At 40.4% G+C, this 19,991-nt stretch overlaps 1 protein-coding gene across 1 annotated transcript; it reads left to right on the forward strand.

The window, feature by feature from the left end:
* The first annotated feature begins 7,318 nt into the window (after positions 1 to 7,318).
* Positions 7,319 to 15,282, forward strand: LOC125021684 (transmembrane protein 47-like). Its single transcript, XM_047607820.1, has 3 exons — positions 7,319 to 7,662; positions 10,297 to 10,437; positions 14,410 to 15,282. Exons 1-3 carry the CDS (start codon positions 7,446 to 7,448, stop codon positions 14,589 to 14,591), a joined length of 540 nt encoding a protein of 179 aa, XP_047463776.1. The 5' UTR covers positions 7,319 to 7,445; the 3' UTR covers positions 14,592 to 15,282.
* The last annotated feature ends 4,709 nt before the right edge of the window (positions 15,283 to 19,991 follow it).

Genomic DNA, 19,991 nt, shown 5'->3' on the forward strand with positions numbered 1-19,991 from the left:
CTCAGCCTATTTTACTGTGACTGTGTAAAACAATATTCCCATGGCTTCAAAGGTAATGTCACCTTGTTTGCACTCAGATTTAACAGGAATAATACAATACCACAAACTGAGGAGGCAGTTAAATGCATCAAAGTTATGACAAATTGCCGAGTATTACACAAACTGAAACTCCACTCAATCATAAAGTTCACTGCAGTCTCTTTCACCATGATATCATATCAAATGTCAAATTTTTAACATAAACTTTTTTCAACCTCAAGGCTGTGAACCTGTTATAATAGAAAAAAGTTGTTTGCAGTTATACTGTAGCGCAGTATCGATATCACCAAAACCTCCATTAGGCTTGGGGCTCCGTGAGATGCAGAGCTTCAGAGGTGTCACATGATATTCCCAGCAGGCTAAAAGGTGTCAAGAACAAAAGTAACACCAGACCAAGCATCACAGAACAAACGAACTCCATTGTTGTGAAATTCCTTGACCAGAAATTACTTCTGGGCCTCAGAACTAGGCCACAGTCCAAATATCTAAGGTTCCAGGTTTGCTGTAAAGCTTGAAAAAAAGATGAATTTGGAGCAAACAGAAGACTGGGTGTGTGTTGTTTTCTTCATCCCATATTCTCTACATATCTCGATTAACTCTGATATAAAAATACACGCATGTGTAATTTTTTTCTGCTTCTCAAAATAAAACTCAAAAAAGTGTCATCTCAAAGAAACTATGTGCAGGGCAAACCCTGCTGCATTATGAGATGTCATAGAATAAAAATGTAATCAAGATGATTGATTTTTAATTGAACTGCCAATGGAAATTGGATCTAGAAATAAAAAAAAGGCTCAAAATCTGTTTTATACAGATGTAATCAGAGTATATTAAGTCATTTATGTTTAATCTGACTTGATTCCATCATACTTTAAAAAAAATATGTAATATGTTAGTTTTATTCATTATCTCTATGGTTGCACATGGGATTTCAGCTGCTGAAGGTGTGAATATATTAATAAGGCCTGGGATTACAGAAGACAAAGATGATTTCTACTGTGTTATTCCTGTTCATTAAATAAATGTTCCACTTTGACACCATCACTGAGTAGCCTCTGGCTTAAAAAAAAATACATGACCAATGTATTACCAGTCTCTTTTTAAAGAGCCAACAAAAGAAGTTGACTCTTCTCACAGCAGGCTGCAGTCTCTTTGTCATCTATTCCTCTCCCCTCAGGCGGAAAAGCTTTGCTTTAAAACTCAGCTGTTGTCACATTCTGGAGCCTCTCCTTTGCATGTCACGCATAACTCTAATTCACTCTGATCACTGGCTGCTCCACACCTCCCTCTGTGAGCTCCTCAAGGGACGCTGCCCACTGGCTGCTGCCTGACATGGGGGATACAGAAGAAAGTGAGACTGCAGGAGGAGGGAGCTTATAAAAAAGGAGCAGATTTGGTTTTTTGGGTTCTCAGCTGGGTGCTGTGTCACACAGTGCCTCATGCCAAAAGTGAACATGTACTCTGCGACTTTACAAATCAGGGCATATAATTCCTTGCCTGGCTGAAAATACAGTATTGACTGTAACTAATAAACTAGCTGCTGACTCACAAAGCTGCCCCGTCCTCTTAATCTTGGGCCTATTTTAAGATTCTGACACTCTATACCACTCCTCATTCACATGTTAAGCTCATTTAGAACACTCCAGTTCTGCTTTAAATTATATGATAAACTGGTTAAACAGATTTCCTTCCTATAAACCATTTGATCAGTGTGTTAGTTAACAACTCCTCAGCCTTATTTTTCTTGGTGTTCCACAAGGTTCAATAGTAGGTCCATTACACTTTCAAATAATCCAGAAAGATCATCATTTCCCTATGCAGATAATACTTGAATCCACTTCCCAAAAGAACCTAACAATGATTTTGACACACCCAGTCACTTCAGATGATGTGTGAGAGAGAAAGATTGCTGAATGTTTCTTGGCAGCTTGTGCAATGATGCCATATTAAGCATGTGAGTATATCACATTGAATTCATCTGACCAATCAAAAGATACCTAACAGACTGACATATTTTCAAGATGTACAGTATACACATCCATACTTAATTCCTCTTTTGGGCATCTTATAATGAGGCATAATCTAAATAAAGCAATATGTTGCTTCAGGCATTTTAAATAGATATTTCTACAAAAAAAAAAAAAAAAGTCAGAAGAAGATGTGCAAATCAGCATGACTTCAACATGCCTTATATGTTATTAGTGTCAAAAAAAATCATCCATGATAACAAGTCAGAAACTTCCTCTTAGTTAAAACATCCAGGTGGAACATCTTAGTGCTTCCTGTCAGTAATGACTAGATGCTAATGTATATCATTCAGATTGAATGCATTGAAATAAACAACATAAAATATAGACTAGCCCTCAGATGTGAAATACATAATGTATGTCTTCAATATTACAAGTAAGTTCAATCCTGTGTCTTGTAGTCTGGGAGTCATTCATTTTGACAAGTTGTATAGTAAACAAATAGAATGAAAACTAAAAAAGGATACCAAGTTTCACTGGTCATACTGACTCTAGATATCATATCTCTGAGTCTAAAAAAACATACATACAGCAAAATACAGTGACCATTTTTGAAACGCCTCTGTGCTGGCTGTCGTTATGATGAGGCTGAATGAGGTGCAGGCTAAGCATAAGTGGTTCACAGCTGGTGTCTAGGGGAAACACGAGAGACGGGCGGAGAAGGCCGGCCGGCAAGGGGACGGGAGTGGTGGCGGTAGTGGGGGGTTTGCAGCCATGGCGACTGATGGAGGAGGACGTAAACAGATGTCCACAAGCTGGCAGGCAGGCCCAAAGTGGTCGAGCCACTAAGAGACAGGTGGGCATCCAGGAACACAGTGGGACTGCAGAGGGATTGTGAAGCCAAAGAGGGCTTTCCATTTAGGACATGAACACTGGGAGCTCTCATAAATTTGTCATTGTCTAATTTAGTAATCGTAACAGAAATGCAGGCCATATTTAATTGTTGTGAGTTTTGTATTTAGCCACTGCGACACCAATTAAGTTTAAATGTTTTTTTGTTTTTTGTTTTTTTCATTGTACTGACACTGACAATGTGACACCATCTGGTGTTGCCCTCTATATCAAAGAAACTACTGAAACAGTCGTTTGAGGCATCATGAACCTGTCACAAATTTAAATAGTGAAATGATGTAACAATGATGATGGCACAGAGAAAGCCTTCACCTCAGCAGTTCTTTGCAATCTCTCGCTGTCCTCTTTGTAACCTACATTAATTCCAGCATTTTGTCACTGTAGCAAGAGTAAAAGTCTTGAGAACAAACTTGAAACTGGAAAGCCATCGCTTTAAATCCCCTGATAAGCTCCTAAATCTGAGTGCAGGAAGTGAAGGAGACACGCTGTCGCCTCCTTTAGCATTAACTGTCAACATAACCTTGAGCAAGGCACTTCAAACTCAGCTGCTCTGAGATGCACTTGTACGCTGGGTCTGAATGGGAGGGCAGGAAGAAATGCTGAGGAAACAATGAACTGTCGTGACAACAGGAAGACAGGTAAAGGGTTCAAGGTGACTTTCAGCCAGTTCTTGTGCTCTGATGACAGTATTGTTCATTGATAAATCTGCTGCCACATGTCAACAGTAATGACTTCTGTGGTTTGAAAAGGAGGGAAAGTGATGAGCCAAAAAAAATGCACTGTCAACAAAAGATGCAAGAGTTAGTCTGTATATTGAACCAGTAGTGAAACATGTGGATTCATCCAAATGAACAATGGACAATCTGTCAATGAAGACAAATCTAAACTATGAAATGAGCTGATACAAACAACAGTAGAAGTCCACAGTTCAGGGTGGTTGAATCCTAATTACTCTGGTTGGCCCTGGATTTTTTTTTTTTTTTTTTTTTTTAACCACAAGGACATTTTGGTGGACCAAGGATATTTAGTGGATTATCAAAATTTCATATTGCACACACATCCATGTCCCTCATGAGTAAATGTACTAATTTTACAGAAAGGCCTATTTGAAAGTGATGTCCGGCTACCTACCAAATTTTAGCATATTAGCACATAAATCAAGCCTGAAGAGATTATATATTAAAGACTTCATATATATATATATATATATATATATATTGGAGGAGGCTTGTTTTTTAAATAATATAAGCTGATATTTGTACCTTTTACACTCTTTACACTTTGGAGAAGTAACTGAAGTAATGTAGAGAATAAAATTCCACAGTACAGGGAAAGAACAAACAAATGAATGAATCAGAGTGTTTGAGTTAAGCTGCCTTAAATGGGAGTATTTAAACATGAAACATAAACCAGACACGACTGCTCACAGTTGACTGCAGCATGAGTCTTCATGTTGAGGTGGTGGTGTTACAGTAAATGTAAAGAAGAGGAGGACAGACCTCCGTAGTAATGGCCGTATCATTAAACAAGGGCCCACCAGTTACCACAGAAGCTTATTCACTGCCAGAAAAACCTTGAGAGGCTTATTCTGAGCCTCATCAGCGGCAGCCACTCCAGGAAGACCATGATGAGCAACACAGGATGACATCATGTGACCGGCAGTTTGTGAAGAATCTTTTTCTTCCTCAGAGACACAATGAAGTCCTTTCTTCATTAATCTCATGCTTCATTCTCCTTACACCCTTGTTACTTTACCTTATTTACAATGTTATCTATATCACATATAGCATGTATGAAACAACCATGTGATAGTGGATGTTGGCATAAAGGAATCTGAATAATATTACTGGAATATGAAAAGCAAGGTTTAACCTAAAAAGGGCTTTTGCGGAGTTGCTCAGTGGACAAGTCACAATTAAGCAGAGAAGAGCCCAGAAAGTAATACATGACCTGGATTCCCTTTATGCTTATTTAAATCACCATGTGGGGAGTCACTATTGTGCCGTCTGAAGTAGCTTTGTCTGCTCGACAGATTTTCTAATGAGGGGCTTTTGGAGGACGATGACAGAGCACTCTGCCTGTTCTGTCGGTGAGGAGGGGCGTTTAAAGGAAACGAGCAACGCTCTGTCCATGGATACGCCTAATACTAGACTAACCCCCCACCCCACCCAAACACACACACACAGTCAGATGCCCTGCTGGCAGGTTGGCAGCACAATTAGGACTGAGAAGGGTGGCATTAGTCTGAAACTCTCATTATGTCAGATACACTGAAAACCTCTAATCCAGGCGCCAAATGATAGGGGTAGAATTAAAACAAGCTGGGCAAGAAAGCAGAGGTGTTATTCAAAGTATTCAAATCAGTTTTGTTTGTACTTTATTTATAGAGAAAATGCTCAGAGTATTTACTTGTGCTAAACTGGTTAAAGTAACAATTCTGGTTTCCTATAAATTTGCCTGTTTTCTGAGTCTCCTCAAATAGTCCGATAACCTCCTCAAATAATTTAGAAACTCAAATGGGGGACAGACCACACTCAGAATCAGATAGACAAAACCATAAATTAGATTGCAGTAAATGATTATCTCTTTCTTATGATTGTAAAGATGCTCATTGGAGTTTTTTTTTTTTTTTTTTTTTTTTTTTTTTTTGCCTTTTAAACATGCTAATGGATGCACCAGGTTGGGATTCTCTTTGCATTTTGTCTTGTGACAATCAGTGGAAGCCATGAACACCCATTTCTCTGGAACCTTAATGATAATGTGGAAATCCTTGGATTGAAGTACAGTTGTAGAAATGACAATTAAACATACTTGAGGGATATTCATAAATATTTTATTGATTGTCTTGCTTCTCATCTGAGTGAACACATTTGATGCATTTTACTTGTGATGAATAATATCAGTAACCAGGCTCTACCAGAAAGTTTTAGCTGAATGTTAAAATTTTTAAAAAGCTCCAAATAGTATACACAATTTTTAATATAGTGAATCAAATCTTCTATTGAAAAACTTCCTTCATAACCTGACACACTGACTGAAGAGAGAAACGCCCACACTGTAGTCAAATTTGCTCTACTTTTATACTACACTATATATGCTATATACTACTCAAGAGATGTGTTGTTGTGAATCTGCAGCTGTTCATGGGTGATATTAAACGCTTATGTTTAGGAAAGGATCAAACACTTATTTTGCAAAAGAGGTAAAAATATCAGTAAGCTCAGCCTACACACTTAATGCTTGAAGAAACCAGAACCGGATTAATAGAACAGACCTAGGATCCAACAGACCATTCTTCTGCTTTTAAATGTCACACTGATTATCAATAAGCAATAGATTTCTGTGGTCAGTGTGTCCATAAAATGTTTCTGCTAGTCCTGATCCGGAGTAGAAAGTGTAATGAAATAAGCACATTAATACAGCGTTATGGAAGTAATAGGTAGAAGTGGAAGAGCTGGTGTTTTAATAGAGCTAAAATGTCACATGCCTGTCATCTGCTGGATCATTGCAGTATTACAACATTTGAGACCACACTGAGGGCACAATGTACTCACTTAAAAGGCTTGAGTTAACGTCCACATACAGTTTCACATATAAATACAAATTTAATAGGTCATGATATGAACTGAATTTTCGAACCTTTTAATCCTACATCGGAATGACTTTTGTTTACAGCACTTATTTTCGGATGTATTAGCATCACCATGAGTTTGAGGGTACACAAACACACAGTAATTTTATTTTACCATGGAAATATAGCTTTGAGTTTGACACAAGATTCGGACTACTCCCCCGTGATTGAGCTTGTGAAAACATGAGGCCATGTCCAAAACAAGTTGAGTTTGGTGCACCCTTCAAAGTAAAAGAATCGTAACTCGCGCTTTACTGCTGCTGTAGTACTGGAAAATAAGATAGATAGATAGATAGATAGATAGATAGATAGATAGATAGATAGATAGATAGATAGATAGATAGATAGATAGATAGATAGATAGATAGATAGATAGATAGATAGATAGATAGATAGATAGATAGATAGATAGATAGATAGATAGATATAATATAATATAATACACCCACCTCCAAAGACATGCTTGCTCCAGCAACCCCACTCTAGTGAAGATAAGATAAAATAAGATAAGATAAGATAAGATAAGATAAGATAAGATAAGATAAGATAAGATAAGATAAGATAAGATAAGAAGGCAGTGTTCAACTAAGAAAGTAGGTATGCCTATAAAAAAATAAATATATGCATATGTTCACACAGACAGACAAAACGGCAGACATATAAAAGAAATATAGGTATATGTGCATGTAGTTAGGATTGAAAGATATATAGAACAGATCAAGAGCCATTATTTTGAAAATCCGATCGAACCGGATGCCCCCCGTTAAACTTTCCCGGCAGCTGCACGCGGACAAAGCCGTGGGGGCTGTGGAGGGGAAGAACGCCCACGGACCTCCAGCCAGCTGGTCAGACCGTGCCTGAGCTCTGAGCGCTGCCGTGTAGCGTGTGATGAGAAGATGTCCGTGGAGGAGGTGTACGTGTTCCGGCCCTTCAAGCTGATCGCTCTGCTCTGCGTCTTTCTGGCGCTGTGTCTGGACGTGGTGGCTCTGCTGAGTCCCGCCTGGGTCACAGCGGAGCACTTCTCCCTGTCTCTCTGGGAGTCCTGCTCCCAGTCCGCAACTCGCCACCCGACAGAGGAGGCTCAATGGAGCTGCTTCTCCACCCTCACATCTGGTAAGAGCCGCTGCCTTGCGTTTGTTTTCGCACCTTTTGGTTTATTTCTCGGAGCCTCATTGTCTTCTTTCCCTGTCCTTTGTGGGAGATGTTGTTTTTGTTGAAGAGAAACAGTGTTGAAGAATGAACCACATGGTTCAGAAAGCTGCGATGTGAAGTATGTTTTTTTAATGGAAAAAAATAAACCGATTTTCCAGTCACGTGTAGTGATTAGCACAGATTAAGCCTTTTTGCATAAGGATGTGATCAGTTGCTTGTTTTCAGGATCTGTTATGCTCCACATCCGAGGTTTAAAATAAACAAAGAGGATTTGTTGAACTGTACAAACCACACTGGCCATCATCACCCCCCTCCTCTCCACACACACACACACACACACACACACACCATGAGTCTGTTATTGTTGGCTTGTTGGCTGAGGCATGCAGTGTTTCTGAGGCTGGTGATAAATTTCCTCTGAATACCAGAGAAGTGAGCTGGTGTCACGGTGATGCTCGGCACAGGCCGGACGGATTTGTCAGACAGGAACTTAGTTACTTAACTTTAGCGTTGAGTGTGTTAACATGGTGGGTTTTATTTCTAGTTTTTCTAAACTTGATCTTGATTCACTGGACACTTCCACTTTCTGTGTTTAGGAGATAATTGTAAATACATTCCTTTGGTTGTTTGCTCAAGTTAGTCAGTGACACTTTGAGTTTTCTGTAGAGATGTTCCTAAATAGTTTATGGTCTTAAATAAACCAAGCGGAGAGAAAACAAAAATCATGAGAAAATCTGATTTGTGCATTTGTGTTGGTATATTTTACTCCGGATTCGGGTATAAAGACTGGTTAAAATTTGTACTCTTGTATCTTGTATTTGTACTCGTATTTGTGGTGCACAATTTAGAATGCCCCACCCACCGTTTCTGTTTTGTATCTGTGCACATTCACAAAAGCACTCATTTTAATTTTACAAATACAGGTCTGCAGCCTGTACTATGGCGCACAAAGAGTTAACCCTCTCCAACAACCACAAGGCTTTGAGGAGACACATTCAGCCTCTTCCCCTCATCAACCACATCACCAAGCCTGGACCCACCAGGTTGTCTTTTGTGAAGCAGCGGGGCCATGACAGGAGTGTTTATACCCCTGAGCCCCCTCCTTTCCCCACCAGGGAGGCAAATCCGCATTAAATGTACCAGATTTGGGGACATTGTGCTGCTGCTACAGTTAGGTTGGCTTCATAGCCGAAGCTTTGCCTCTGTTAAACCCAGTTAAAATAATAATAGAAGGCTAAAAGAAACCATACCCACTGGAATATAAAGCTAATGTAGCTAATGTTTTGTTACCAAAAACAATATTTTCATTATTAGTGTTGGTGTGACTGACCGCTCTCTGATATTGTGGAATGTGTTGGGGTGAATAGGAGGCGGCTTTTCTGCTTTGAGCGTCTGCAGAGCTCATTAAAACAACAGTGGAGGGGCGCGTCAAGGTTAAAGGTCCAGTTCGCCTTTAAAGGGCAGAGCAGACTGATTGTGCAGTATTATCCCCAAGATTGTTTTCATCGTTTAATGCACGCAGTCCAATACAGATTAAATCACAGGTGACTAAAGTAATAAATATGATTATGACTTGTGATGTGAGACGTCCTTTTCATGTGTGTCAAGACCTAAAATACAACCACATAATGGACTAAAGATGGTAGAAAAGAAATATTTCCCAAGGGCTGGATCAAATTGAGCTCAGATGTCAGTGGGGATATTTTTTTTGCCATTCTGAAGACAAATGAATCAGGAGTTCAAAGGACAAGACAGACACACCCAGTGAAAATTGTTCGCTCGGCTTGTTAAGTTCGCCAAATGCGGATTCTCCTCTGGGTCCGGTCTTTTGTGGTCCTGCTTTCTTCTGACACTGACAAGTGGGACGTCTAAGACAGACTACACAATGAAGGCATGGATGGAGGAATGAAACATTTTGTGCTGAATACATTTTTGGTTTTAGACTCTGTATAAACACTTTCATTGGTTCCCAAAGAAAACAAAGTTTATAAAAATGTGCGGTTTCGCTAGTCTTGGAGGGAAAAGTCCTCTGGAAGTGAGAGGTTTTACTTTTCCACCAGAAGCAACTGCATTTAGTTTGAAATACATACAGCAACTGTGACATATAAAGCCACCATGCTTGAAACAGGATGGGAAAGGCTGGCAGTCACAAGTAGAAACCTCCAAGGAGACAGACCCGTGATATCTGAGGCGCCATGATTAGCGTAGCACCAAAACTTTCTATATATATACAATGTATAACATACGTTAGAACTATAATAAAAGATTCACGATGTTCAGCAAAAAACAGATCACATTCAAGAAGAATATTTGGGAAAAATATCCAGTCTCTATTTTAATTTGTAGTAAATCTCAGTAATGCACAGATTTGTGTAATAACATGTAATTCAAGCACATTTTTCACATTCAGTCTAATTACTGTGCGAGCTTCTTGTTTCTTGCATTCCAGATGGAGCTGGACTCTTGAGGAGGCCTGAGTCAGTCCTGCTTCATTCCCTTTGTTAACACAGCTCTTCTATTGAACAGCGCTTCAAGCTTTTTATCCTTGAGCTATATGCTCCTCTCTAACCTGCGCGTGTGCCTCCTGTCCTACAGACTGGCAGATTGCCACCTTGGTGCTGCTGGGCGTCGGCGCGGTCGCCACTCTGGTGGCCTTTCTGGTGGCCCTCATCTCCCTCTGCAGGGGCACGCAGAGACAACACTACCGAACCGTGGCCGTGTTCCTCTTCACTGCAGGTACGTCCCCTTTCCCACACGGCTTCATCCGCCCCTTCCTACTCTGTGTTAATACCTATATGTCCTTGTTGTGCACATTTGCAAACAGTAAAACATATGCACTCGCCACAACCACAGCAGTTTCCATATAGGCGTGTTTTTTTGTTCCAGCACTCATATTAACTAGATGAATGCTGAAGGAAAGCCACAGCTGCATGAGACTTGCTGGTTGAGCTCATTCTTTCTGTGGTGTGCAGTCTGGAAAGCTGCCGGCTCCTAGGCCAAGAAAAAGCAGCCGCAGAATTTGCAGACTTACCAACAAAGTGGAGTCACTGTGGGGAAAAAAAGCCACTAGATACTCCTCGCCCAGCACTGCCTCATAGTTGGACTGCTACTCCTGCACGCTTTGTGAGAGCATCCTCAGGGTGAAACCCGATTTTGACACTGATGAGGGACGATCAATCTATGAAACATGTCATTAAAATGGAAGATCAAAACACATTGTTCCATATACTATAAAGGCCTTTTAATAACTGACTCATAAGCTTATGTTTCTTTGACAGCAACGATGAAACACTAACCACTCACCACTACTTAGCTCATGACCAGCTCTGGAGTTGCCAGTTCCCAAAATAAAATTTGATTATATAAGAAACAGCCATCCAGTCATGCACCACAAATACACTTCTCTGTTTTATTACATTGTGCCTGTGGACTACACTTAAATGAATAGTTTTACATTTGGAGACCTTCACGCCATACGTGAGACTTAATTCAACACTTCACGTCAAAAAGTTGGGTGCTGAGTAGCTGCTTGCACCAACAATGTATAATAATAATGCATTGGTTTTATATTGCGCTTTTTCCAGATGCTCAAAGTGCTTACAATTAAATGCATTATTCATCCGCTCACACAGTCACACCCTGGTGGTGGTAAACTACCTCAGTAGTCACAGCTGCCCTGGAGCAGGCTGACGAAAACGTGGCTGCCAGTTTGCGCCTACAGCCTCCGACCACCACCAACATCACTCACTCGCAATCATACACCAGGGAGCACACAGCTGGAGGCAAGGTTATTGGACGACCGCTCTACCTCCTGAGCTACTGCCGCCACATCAAACAATGCTTAGCGTTTGTGTGTGGACTAAGCTCGGATGGAATTATTGATGAGAAGGCAAGAAGAGCTGACAAGAACTGAGGTGTATTGGAAGTTGTGTTGCTCATATGCCAACGAGTCACTTGTTGCTTCACCCTACAGACTTACGTTATATAGGGCCGCTAAGACAAGCTATTTCATTTAATATTATAGCATAATTCCAAAAGCACAGAAACCTAACAGCCCCAGCATGTATTGTAAGAGCAGTGATTGTGAACTTGCGTGGCTCATCTGCTTTGCACAATCGAAGTGCGTATACAACAGTATAGAAATTCACAGCCTTGATGCTGGCTGACTGAACTTTTCTATGTATCTTGTGTGTTCTACAGTGGTCAGAGTGGGCGTACAGTATCTACTCAACACAATGTCTTTAGGTTTCTTTTGCTGTCAGTTTGATTTTGTGCTCATGTTTTATATTAACGTCTATGATGAGTGTCATATGTTTTCTTCTAAAATGGGGCGGGGATGTGTTGCTAGCCAGATTTCCTGAATGTTCCAGTCTGATGTATGGTTCGTGGTATGAAGACATGAAGCAGAAGGGAAGCCTGGCTTCAAATGACATAAAGCCCAGCTCAAGCACTTGTCCAGGTTAAACAAAAAGATGTTTTCTCTTGCGGTCTTTAGATGAGCTGGGAGGTCCATTTTATTTCCTTAAGACAGAGACAGCTTTGCTGTTTAGCATAATGTCACGCAGGCGAATACGGGAGTAACATCAATTTTTGCATCAACTCAGCTCCAGATTCTTTCAAACCATTGGTGTGTAGAAAGACATTAACAGTCAAAACTCATCCTTCATCCAAAGGTTTCTGTTGTTAGTAAAAGAAAAAAATAATATATTACGTAGAAAATCTGTTTAAAATAACAAAGAACCATTGAAGAACATTTCATAAATTTCTGTTTTGTTCTGTGTTTGTAAGTCACAAAGGACCACTGTGGTGGACCAAACGGCATTGACTGTGACTGTTAGCCATTTACTGAAATGCGTGGGAATGGCTGTGTTATCGCTTCCTGTGTGTAATTGCTTTAAGAGCCTTGCGAGCATAAGGTCTCCATACAGGCGCACAGTCCTCTGCAGAGCAGCAGCAGAAGGCTTGGACTGTTAAATGCCCCTTGGCAGGGCCGTGACTGTGTGGTATTTATTTTCTGTCCAGAAATATGACCTCAGCAGACTACGAGCTCAGTCTGGGCTCCATCAACACTGCCACAGTCTCAGGCTACCATCGCCCCCCCTGCACACCCACTGCTCCGTCCTGTAGGAAGGAAAGGCGGAGCTCCGGTTACACAAAATCCTTTCCTCAAGAGTCACCTAGCATGCACGGGAAGGAACCAAAGTCATTGCTGCGAGAGTAAACTGCAGTACGCCCTTTGTGGCTGGGACTTAATGGTCCTGAATGATTTAAAGAAAAAATAAATCACAGCCACGTGACCATCAAAGTAATTTTCCTTGTGTGTTGCTGAGATTAAAAATATAACGATGATCATTTGAAATTGTTCCACCCAATATGAAGGAGATACGCATGGTTAGTCACTATCAAAAGACTGATTTCCACTACAGGAAGGCAAAGATTGTTTTCCTAGAAAAGCATTTCGGTCTTTTTATGGAGATGTCAGACTAGAAGAAAAATTAAGCTATACTAACATGTCTTTTGTCTTGTTAAAGCTCTTGTAGGGCTTGCTTGAATGGTGAGATAAAAATAAACACTGTTATGCTAAGGAGCCATGCTCGTCAAAGGGAGAAGATTAGAATTGGATCAACAAGATTAGGCATATTTCTGTTTTCAATCTACAGGCATCTGTAAACATTCACCCATTATCTATTACTGATTATTCTCCAGAGGCTCATGGTGGGCTGAAGTTCATCCCATCTGAAATAATGGTATGGTCATGGTAATTATGTGGTGGCTCGCTGTGGTTAGATCATCTGAAGAAAGCAGAAACACTGACTTGAGGAGGATAATCACTTTCTATAACCGTTCGCTGATTGCCTCCATTGACTGTGTCTCTCTGCTGACACTATAACAACAAACCTTCCTCACTTTAATCCCTCGGCTTCTTTTCATAACCAGCCACCCTCAACCAAGGCCGTTAACATCACGTTTCTGACTACACAGCTTGCACTGAATGAGAGCGCAACCATTGCCTTGTTAAGTGAGGGGAATAACAAAAAATACCAAGAACGCGTAATCTGGAAAAGCATGATTTAATTGTTGAGTTGAGTTGGATAAAAGAAATAAAGATGTGGAAAGAGAGGAATAAAACCAGATAAAATATATTTATAGTATTCTGTAGCTTTTTTGAAGTGAAGGGAATAAAAAAATCAGGTAAAGGCTGAAGTTGTAATATGCCTAGATGTTTGCCTAATTGTAATTTGATTAACCTTTTGGAAGCTCTTGAAGTGTTAGTTTGTGTTAGTTTGACTTTGGGTAGCTGATTAAAGTTTTAAAATGAAAAAATAGGGTGTCTCCTATAATTTATATCAATATCATGTAACTAGTGTGAATGGTCACATCACTAGGCCTCTTTACTTATGGCCTGCACCTTTTTTTGCAGGGGATTGGGTTCAGTTGTGTAGTTATATAAATAGTACTTAGTACAACTACTTAAATAGTAAGTAGTGTGGTGGTGGTTTTTTGATGGTGGTAATAGCCTGCAGATTATTTTCCCACTCACAGCCCATCACAAGTTACTAAACCCTAAAATAATGTCTTCAAATTTCTTATTTGTCTCACTACCACTTCCAACCCCACATAGGTAAGTTAAAAGTTGAAATGCAGACCTCTGCCTGTATGCTCAGTTTTCTAGGATGCACTGTCTCATGATCGACTCTCTGTTTTTAGTGGTTCTGCAGGCCTGCGCTCTGGTCCTCTACCCGATCAAGTTCATCGATGGAACGGTCCTGCAGACCTATCACGAGTTCAACTGGGGCTACGGGCTCGGCTGGGGAGCCACCATCTTCATGTTGGGCGGAGGGATCCTGTTCTGCCTGCGGACGGACATATACGAAGACGCCATGTACTAAATTCTTTGACAGTCGCTGCTGCTGGAAGTACACACGTAAACACACAGAGACTTTTCTTCACTCTGCACACAGCCTATCTGAGCACAGACCCTATCTCTCAGTTTCTCCTGCTCGCCCCGTTATTTTTAGGCAGGTTGTAAAGGCCTAATTTAGGCCAGAGCTGTATGAATAGAATGCCCCCTTCCACACTCCACCCCTACCCTACTGCCGTGCAGCCAACGGGACCCTCAGCTCTGCCGGTATTGAGGGCGAGGCGGCAAAGCTAAAGCACAGAGAGTTTTCTGGACATGCGCCGATGCTGGACGTTTCCACTGCACGTTGACCTGGATCTCTATTGTTAGAGAGAAACAGGTCCTCAGCACAGACCTGTATGTGCAGTGGCTGAATATTTAGCAAGACTGGCTTATCACCACATTTAATTTTTTTTTATCATTTTTGTAGCTTTTCATGGGGATAAGCTTGTTGTTAATGTATTTATGGTATCGTTTTACACTCTATTAATATTGAAAACCTGAACTTCTCCCTCCATTTTAGCTGAAACACACAGTGTAAAATTGTCAGCTCTGATAGATCCTATGGAGTGTTTGTAGTTTGTATGTTTGAATCACACTAGTTGGTTTCAGAATTGTAAATGTGTACAAAGTATTTCTACATGAAGGAGAATTCAGAATAAATAACTGTAGTTTTGGGAGCATTGGGAGTGTTGTGTTCAATACCAGGACGTAGCATTCTGACACCTGTGCTTCACAAACTGACCTTTGACAGAGTTTTCAGGAGGGGGACCATTGGGGGTGTAACCTTTTTAGACTGAACAGCAATGTGGGAAAAGTGCAAACCTCTTTCATTATCCAGCGCACGCATTCCTCAGAGGAAAGCATACGGGCCTATTTAAAGAGGTACCACCAGGATGGTACCTCGCCACAGGCTGACGTTAGATTTTACAAAGCGGATGAAATATGAGCATCTGCAATGAAGGCTTTAACTGAATACCACAAGACGCCTGCAGTTGAAATTTGCTGATTACATGTATCCAGCAGTTCATTTTAATAACAGAAGGTGCTTCCACACTTAAACTGCCTGGTGATGCCTCCCTTTTACACACGTTCTCTACCCTGCAGAGTTCAAACTGCAGCAGCTGGTTAAAGACTCGACAAAAAGGGACAAACATTTATCAGCAGTTGCAGCAGTGTGAAAACTCACCAGCTGTGAGCAGTGCTCACACCGGAATCAACAGCTCCAAAGGGAAGAGCACCCGAATCATTGCAACATGAAAACCCGATACCTGCCTCCTGTGAATTGTGGTGTACTGAGCATGTAAGGAGGAAGATCAGCCGGCTGCCTTATAATAGCTCTGTGGAATCCTGGAAATGTGACATACAAGTTAAAGGTGAGTTGGTCTCATGACACAGAGGCCACATATAATACCATATCCAAACCCGAGTTAGATGTAATCTTCTTACTTTAATGTTCCACATACATGTAGAGGAGGTCGTGTTTGGTTACATATTATTCAAGAACACGAAGTTAAAAAGGTTTATGACAGTGAAGACAGTAAAGGGACTTGACACTTTGACAACTGGAAATATTGTTTTTTTTCCCCATTATTGTCATTTTTATTTATCTATAAAACAAATTGTGTTTCACGCCATACGTACATATACACACACACACACACACACACACACACACATATATATATGAACAAGAATTGACACACAACAAAAGTGTTTCAGTTGAACCGTGTAGAAAGGAAATTTAGTTACTTTAGTTTCTTGGAGTGCAGTCAAAGTTCCAATGAGTCACCGCGCTCAGCACTCCACCCATACTGTTACGTTTTACACTGCATGCTTGCGCATTGTAAAGAGATATTCACGTCATCAAACACATTGTTCATGTACTTTTTGACCAGCTGCTAAAATTCCCTCTGATTATTTCCTCCAACTTCTTGAGCTCAGTGTGTAACCACACCTATGATACTAACTCTCTTCCCCAACTTAGTGCCAAGACAGATAATATCTGGTGCCATGAGGTTGTGTCTGATGTCTAATCAGCATTTGAGGCTTTTTTTCTATATGCTCTTTTGAAATAACGATGTAACCCTAATGTAAAACTTTTTTAAGAGACAACAATTCACAAGACAAACATCAGACTGGCCCAAACCCACAACAAAAAAATGGTTCTAATGATTTATAATGAAGCTGCTGTATGAATTATTAATAAACATTACTGCGGCTAGATCAGCAGATGGTGGAAAAAAACAAGCTGAGAAAGCAAATCCTTTACTCAAACCACGAGGACAGGCAGCAACTTTTGATTTCATTTGTCCGTGTAAATTGCATTGAAGACAGTCTGGCCTGTGGAGAGTAGCCTGGCCCCTAGGTGCAGTAACCAGCCAGGCCCTGCACACTTTCACTCTGCAGGGACAGATTCCAGTTACTGAGCCTGGGGGACAGAGACAGTCAGGCTCTGATGCTGTGCTACCTGAGGAATAAAATCGTTTTAGTGATAAAATAATGTCAGATATGCTGAAAATACAAGAGAATGGAAACAAATTCAAGAAAGTTATAAATGCAAACCTGAAGTTGTCTGACACCTGTAATCGTCCGTGGAAAGTTTTCTGGATATTGGAGGTTCTCTGCAGACCAGGGTCAGTGCAATAGCCAGACAGATAAGTGCACTGAAAGGTAACACCTGGGCTATACATTACCCTCCTGCCAGTCCTCTATCAAGCTTGGCTCCACCAAAATTACATATTAACCTGAAAAAGTTACTCACTTCTCAGCCCCTGCAGACCCACACACTGCAGTACTGATCACAGTGAATGGGAAAACATGGTGTGAAAACAGCAGTCAGTCCAAACTACACATGCATTCAACTATAACGCAAAATTGACTGTGTGTGTTGTGCAAGCTTTGTTATATTTTATCAATTCTTTTTATAACTAATGTAGCACTGGCCTGATTAAGTGACTACACAACTAACCATTGACACATGACTTTTTGTAGGAAAAGGCAACGTGGTGTGGGAAGCAGTCAGCTGCCCAGCTGACCTTGTGGGTGTTGATGAATGTTGGATCAAACACTAAAAGCAGTGGTCAGCCTGGAGCCAGGTGGTTATTTTCCCATCACCAGTGCAGAAAAACTGTCTATATTTAATATTTAGCTTTTTGTGCTACACATTGCTTAGATCGGTGAGATTTACATGAACACTTAATGTCAATAGAGTAGGTTTAATGCGGGTGTTAAGGGGACACACAGTCTTAGGCATTATTGGCTATGTTCAGTTTCTTTGAAAATGGATTGCATGAGCTACTTATCACAGTTAATGTATTACCTACAGACGATGGCGCCCAGCACATAACCATGTTGGAGAAGCACAGAGGACTATCAGCACAGAAGGTGAACAATAAACTGCTGTGCAAGGGGTCAGCAACAGAATTTATTTTTGGCAACTAAAACACATCCCACCAAAAAACAATTCATTTAGTTTGAGAGCAGGCTGTATCATCTAGAACATTATCACCACTTTGATATGCAAGGAGCCTTTTCCAAAGATGAAATTAAACCATTACATAGATCAGCACTCTCTTCATTGTATTCATTCTTCACCCATACATGTAGTAAATGAGAGATTCTGGATAACAAAACACACTCTTATATCCACTTCATCATAACAATCCAAAGCAATATGTGAGCCATTCACAAGACTGAACAAAAAAATATCAAAAAGCCATTTTATACTTGAATAAAAAATAAAATGCATGCGTAATTTGGTCACTAGAGGGCAACAGGAGCTATCACAAAGATGAAGTGGCCTCTCCTTAACTAACAGTACATTGAAAAGTGAGTTTTCTGCATGCATGATTATCTCATGTGCATATTGTTTACAGTACGCCATATACAGTGCTGCTCAGCACATTTCTGCATATAAATTACTCAAAACATCAGCAGATTCTGACACAAGTCTTGAAAGTAGACAAAGCAAACTCAGTCAAACAAATGAAACAGAAATATTATACTTGTGTATTTGTTAACTCAGGAAAATTAATCATTTGTCCATACACTGCCTGGCCAAAAAAAAAAAAAAAAAAAAAAAACAGGTACAGGTCTCCTATTGGATAATTACTGCATGGGTGATTATCTTTCAGCTGGCAACAAGTTATTTAACCCAAACTGATGCAATGAGTGGCTTCTCGTTTCTGAAACAACCATGTGGAAAGAAAAGATGTTTGTTTCTTTGAAAAGGATCAAACGATTGACATGCATCAAGCATCCAAATAGACTGAAGCAGAAACTACTGGAACTGGGTTAAGAACAACACATTATTAAAAACTGGAAGGATAGTGGAAGGATAGTGGGTAACCATTGTCTTCAAGGAGGAAATATGATCAGTGATCATTTAAACATTTGGTGAAACCAAATCAAAGAAACACTACAGTAGAACTCCGGGATATGTTTAAAGGTTAAAGTAAGAGCATTTCCACACATACAATGTAAAGGAAACTCAAGGGACTGGTACTGAACAGCTGTGGAGACCTTAACCCAGCCCTTAACCCCATTGAGAATCTTTGGGATGTGCTGGAGAAGGCCTTTGCAGTTGTGATACTCTCCCATCACAAGCACAAGATCTCACAGGTTCGCCTCCCACTGTGGCTGTGGTTCCCTGAGCAAGAACCTAACCCCCCAATATGCTCCCCAGTCGCACCCACCAGAGGGGCTGCAGCCCACTGCTCCAACTGTACACATGGATGGGTCAAACAGCAGAACAGAATTTCCCCTTGGCGATCAATATAGTATATCAATAAATAAATAAATAAATAAATTAGAGTATGCGTTGTTTTTTTTTAATTTTCAATATTTGTTTTGGTCAGGTGGTGTATGTGTAACGTGCAAAAGTAAATGAAACCTTGTTTTCAATCTGGTGTGATCCCATTTGTACAGTAATAACAGCAACTACAGCAGCTTGGAGGGATTTTAGCCCATCCCTCAGTACAGAAACACTTCTGTTCTGAGATGTTGTTGGGTTTCCTCAAAGAAACTGACTGCTTTAGGTCATCTTAAATCTCCTCCATTTGTTCATAATCTGTCTGACTGTGGATTTGTTAAATCCAAATTCTTTAGAGATGTTTTTGTAACCTCTTCCAGGCTGATGATCAACAGGAAGTCTTTTCCTGAGTTTCCCAGAAAGCTCCTTTACACGTGCCATCATACACATCATTTCACGACACTGACAAATCCCAGATTTATTTATTTTTCTAAACAGGTCACTGAGTCCCAACAACACCTAAGTCATATTGATTGGAAACACTTCTGAACAGATGGACTTTAATTTGGTCTTGAAATGAATTTATAAACTTAGATGTGCACTTACTTTTGCACCTCACAGATATGCAACATTGGG

This window comes from Mugil cephalus, chromosome 15, assembly GCF_022458985.1.
Source record: "Mugil cephalus isolate CIBA_MC_2020 chromosome 15, CIBA_Mcephalus_1.1, whole genome shotgun sequence".
Lineage (NCBI taxonomy): Eukaryota > Metazoa > Chordata > Actinopteri > Mugiliformes > Mugilidae > Mugil > Mugil cephalus.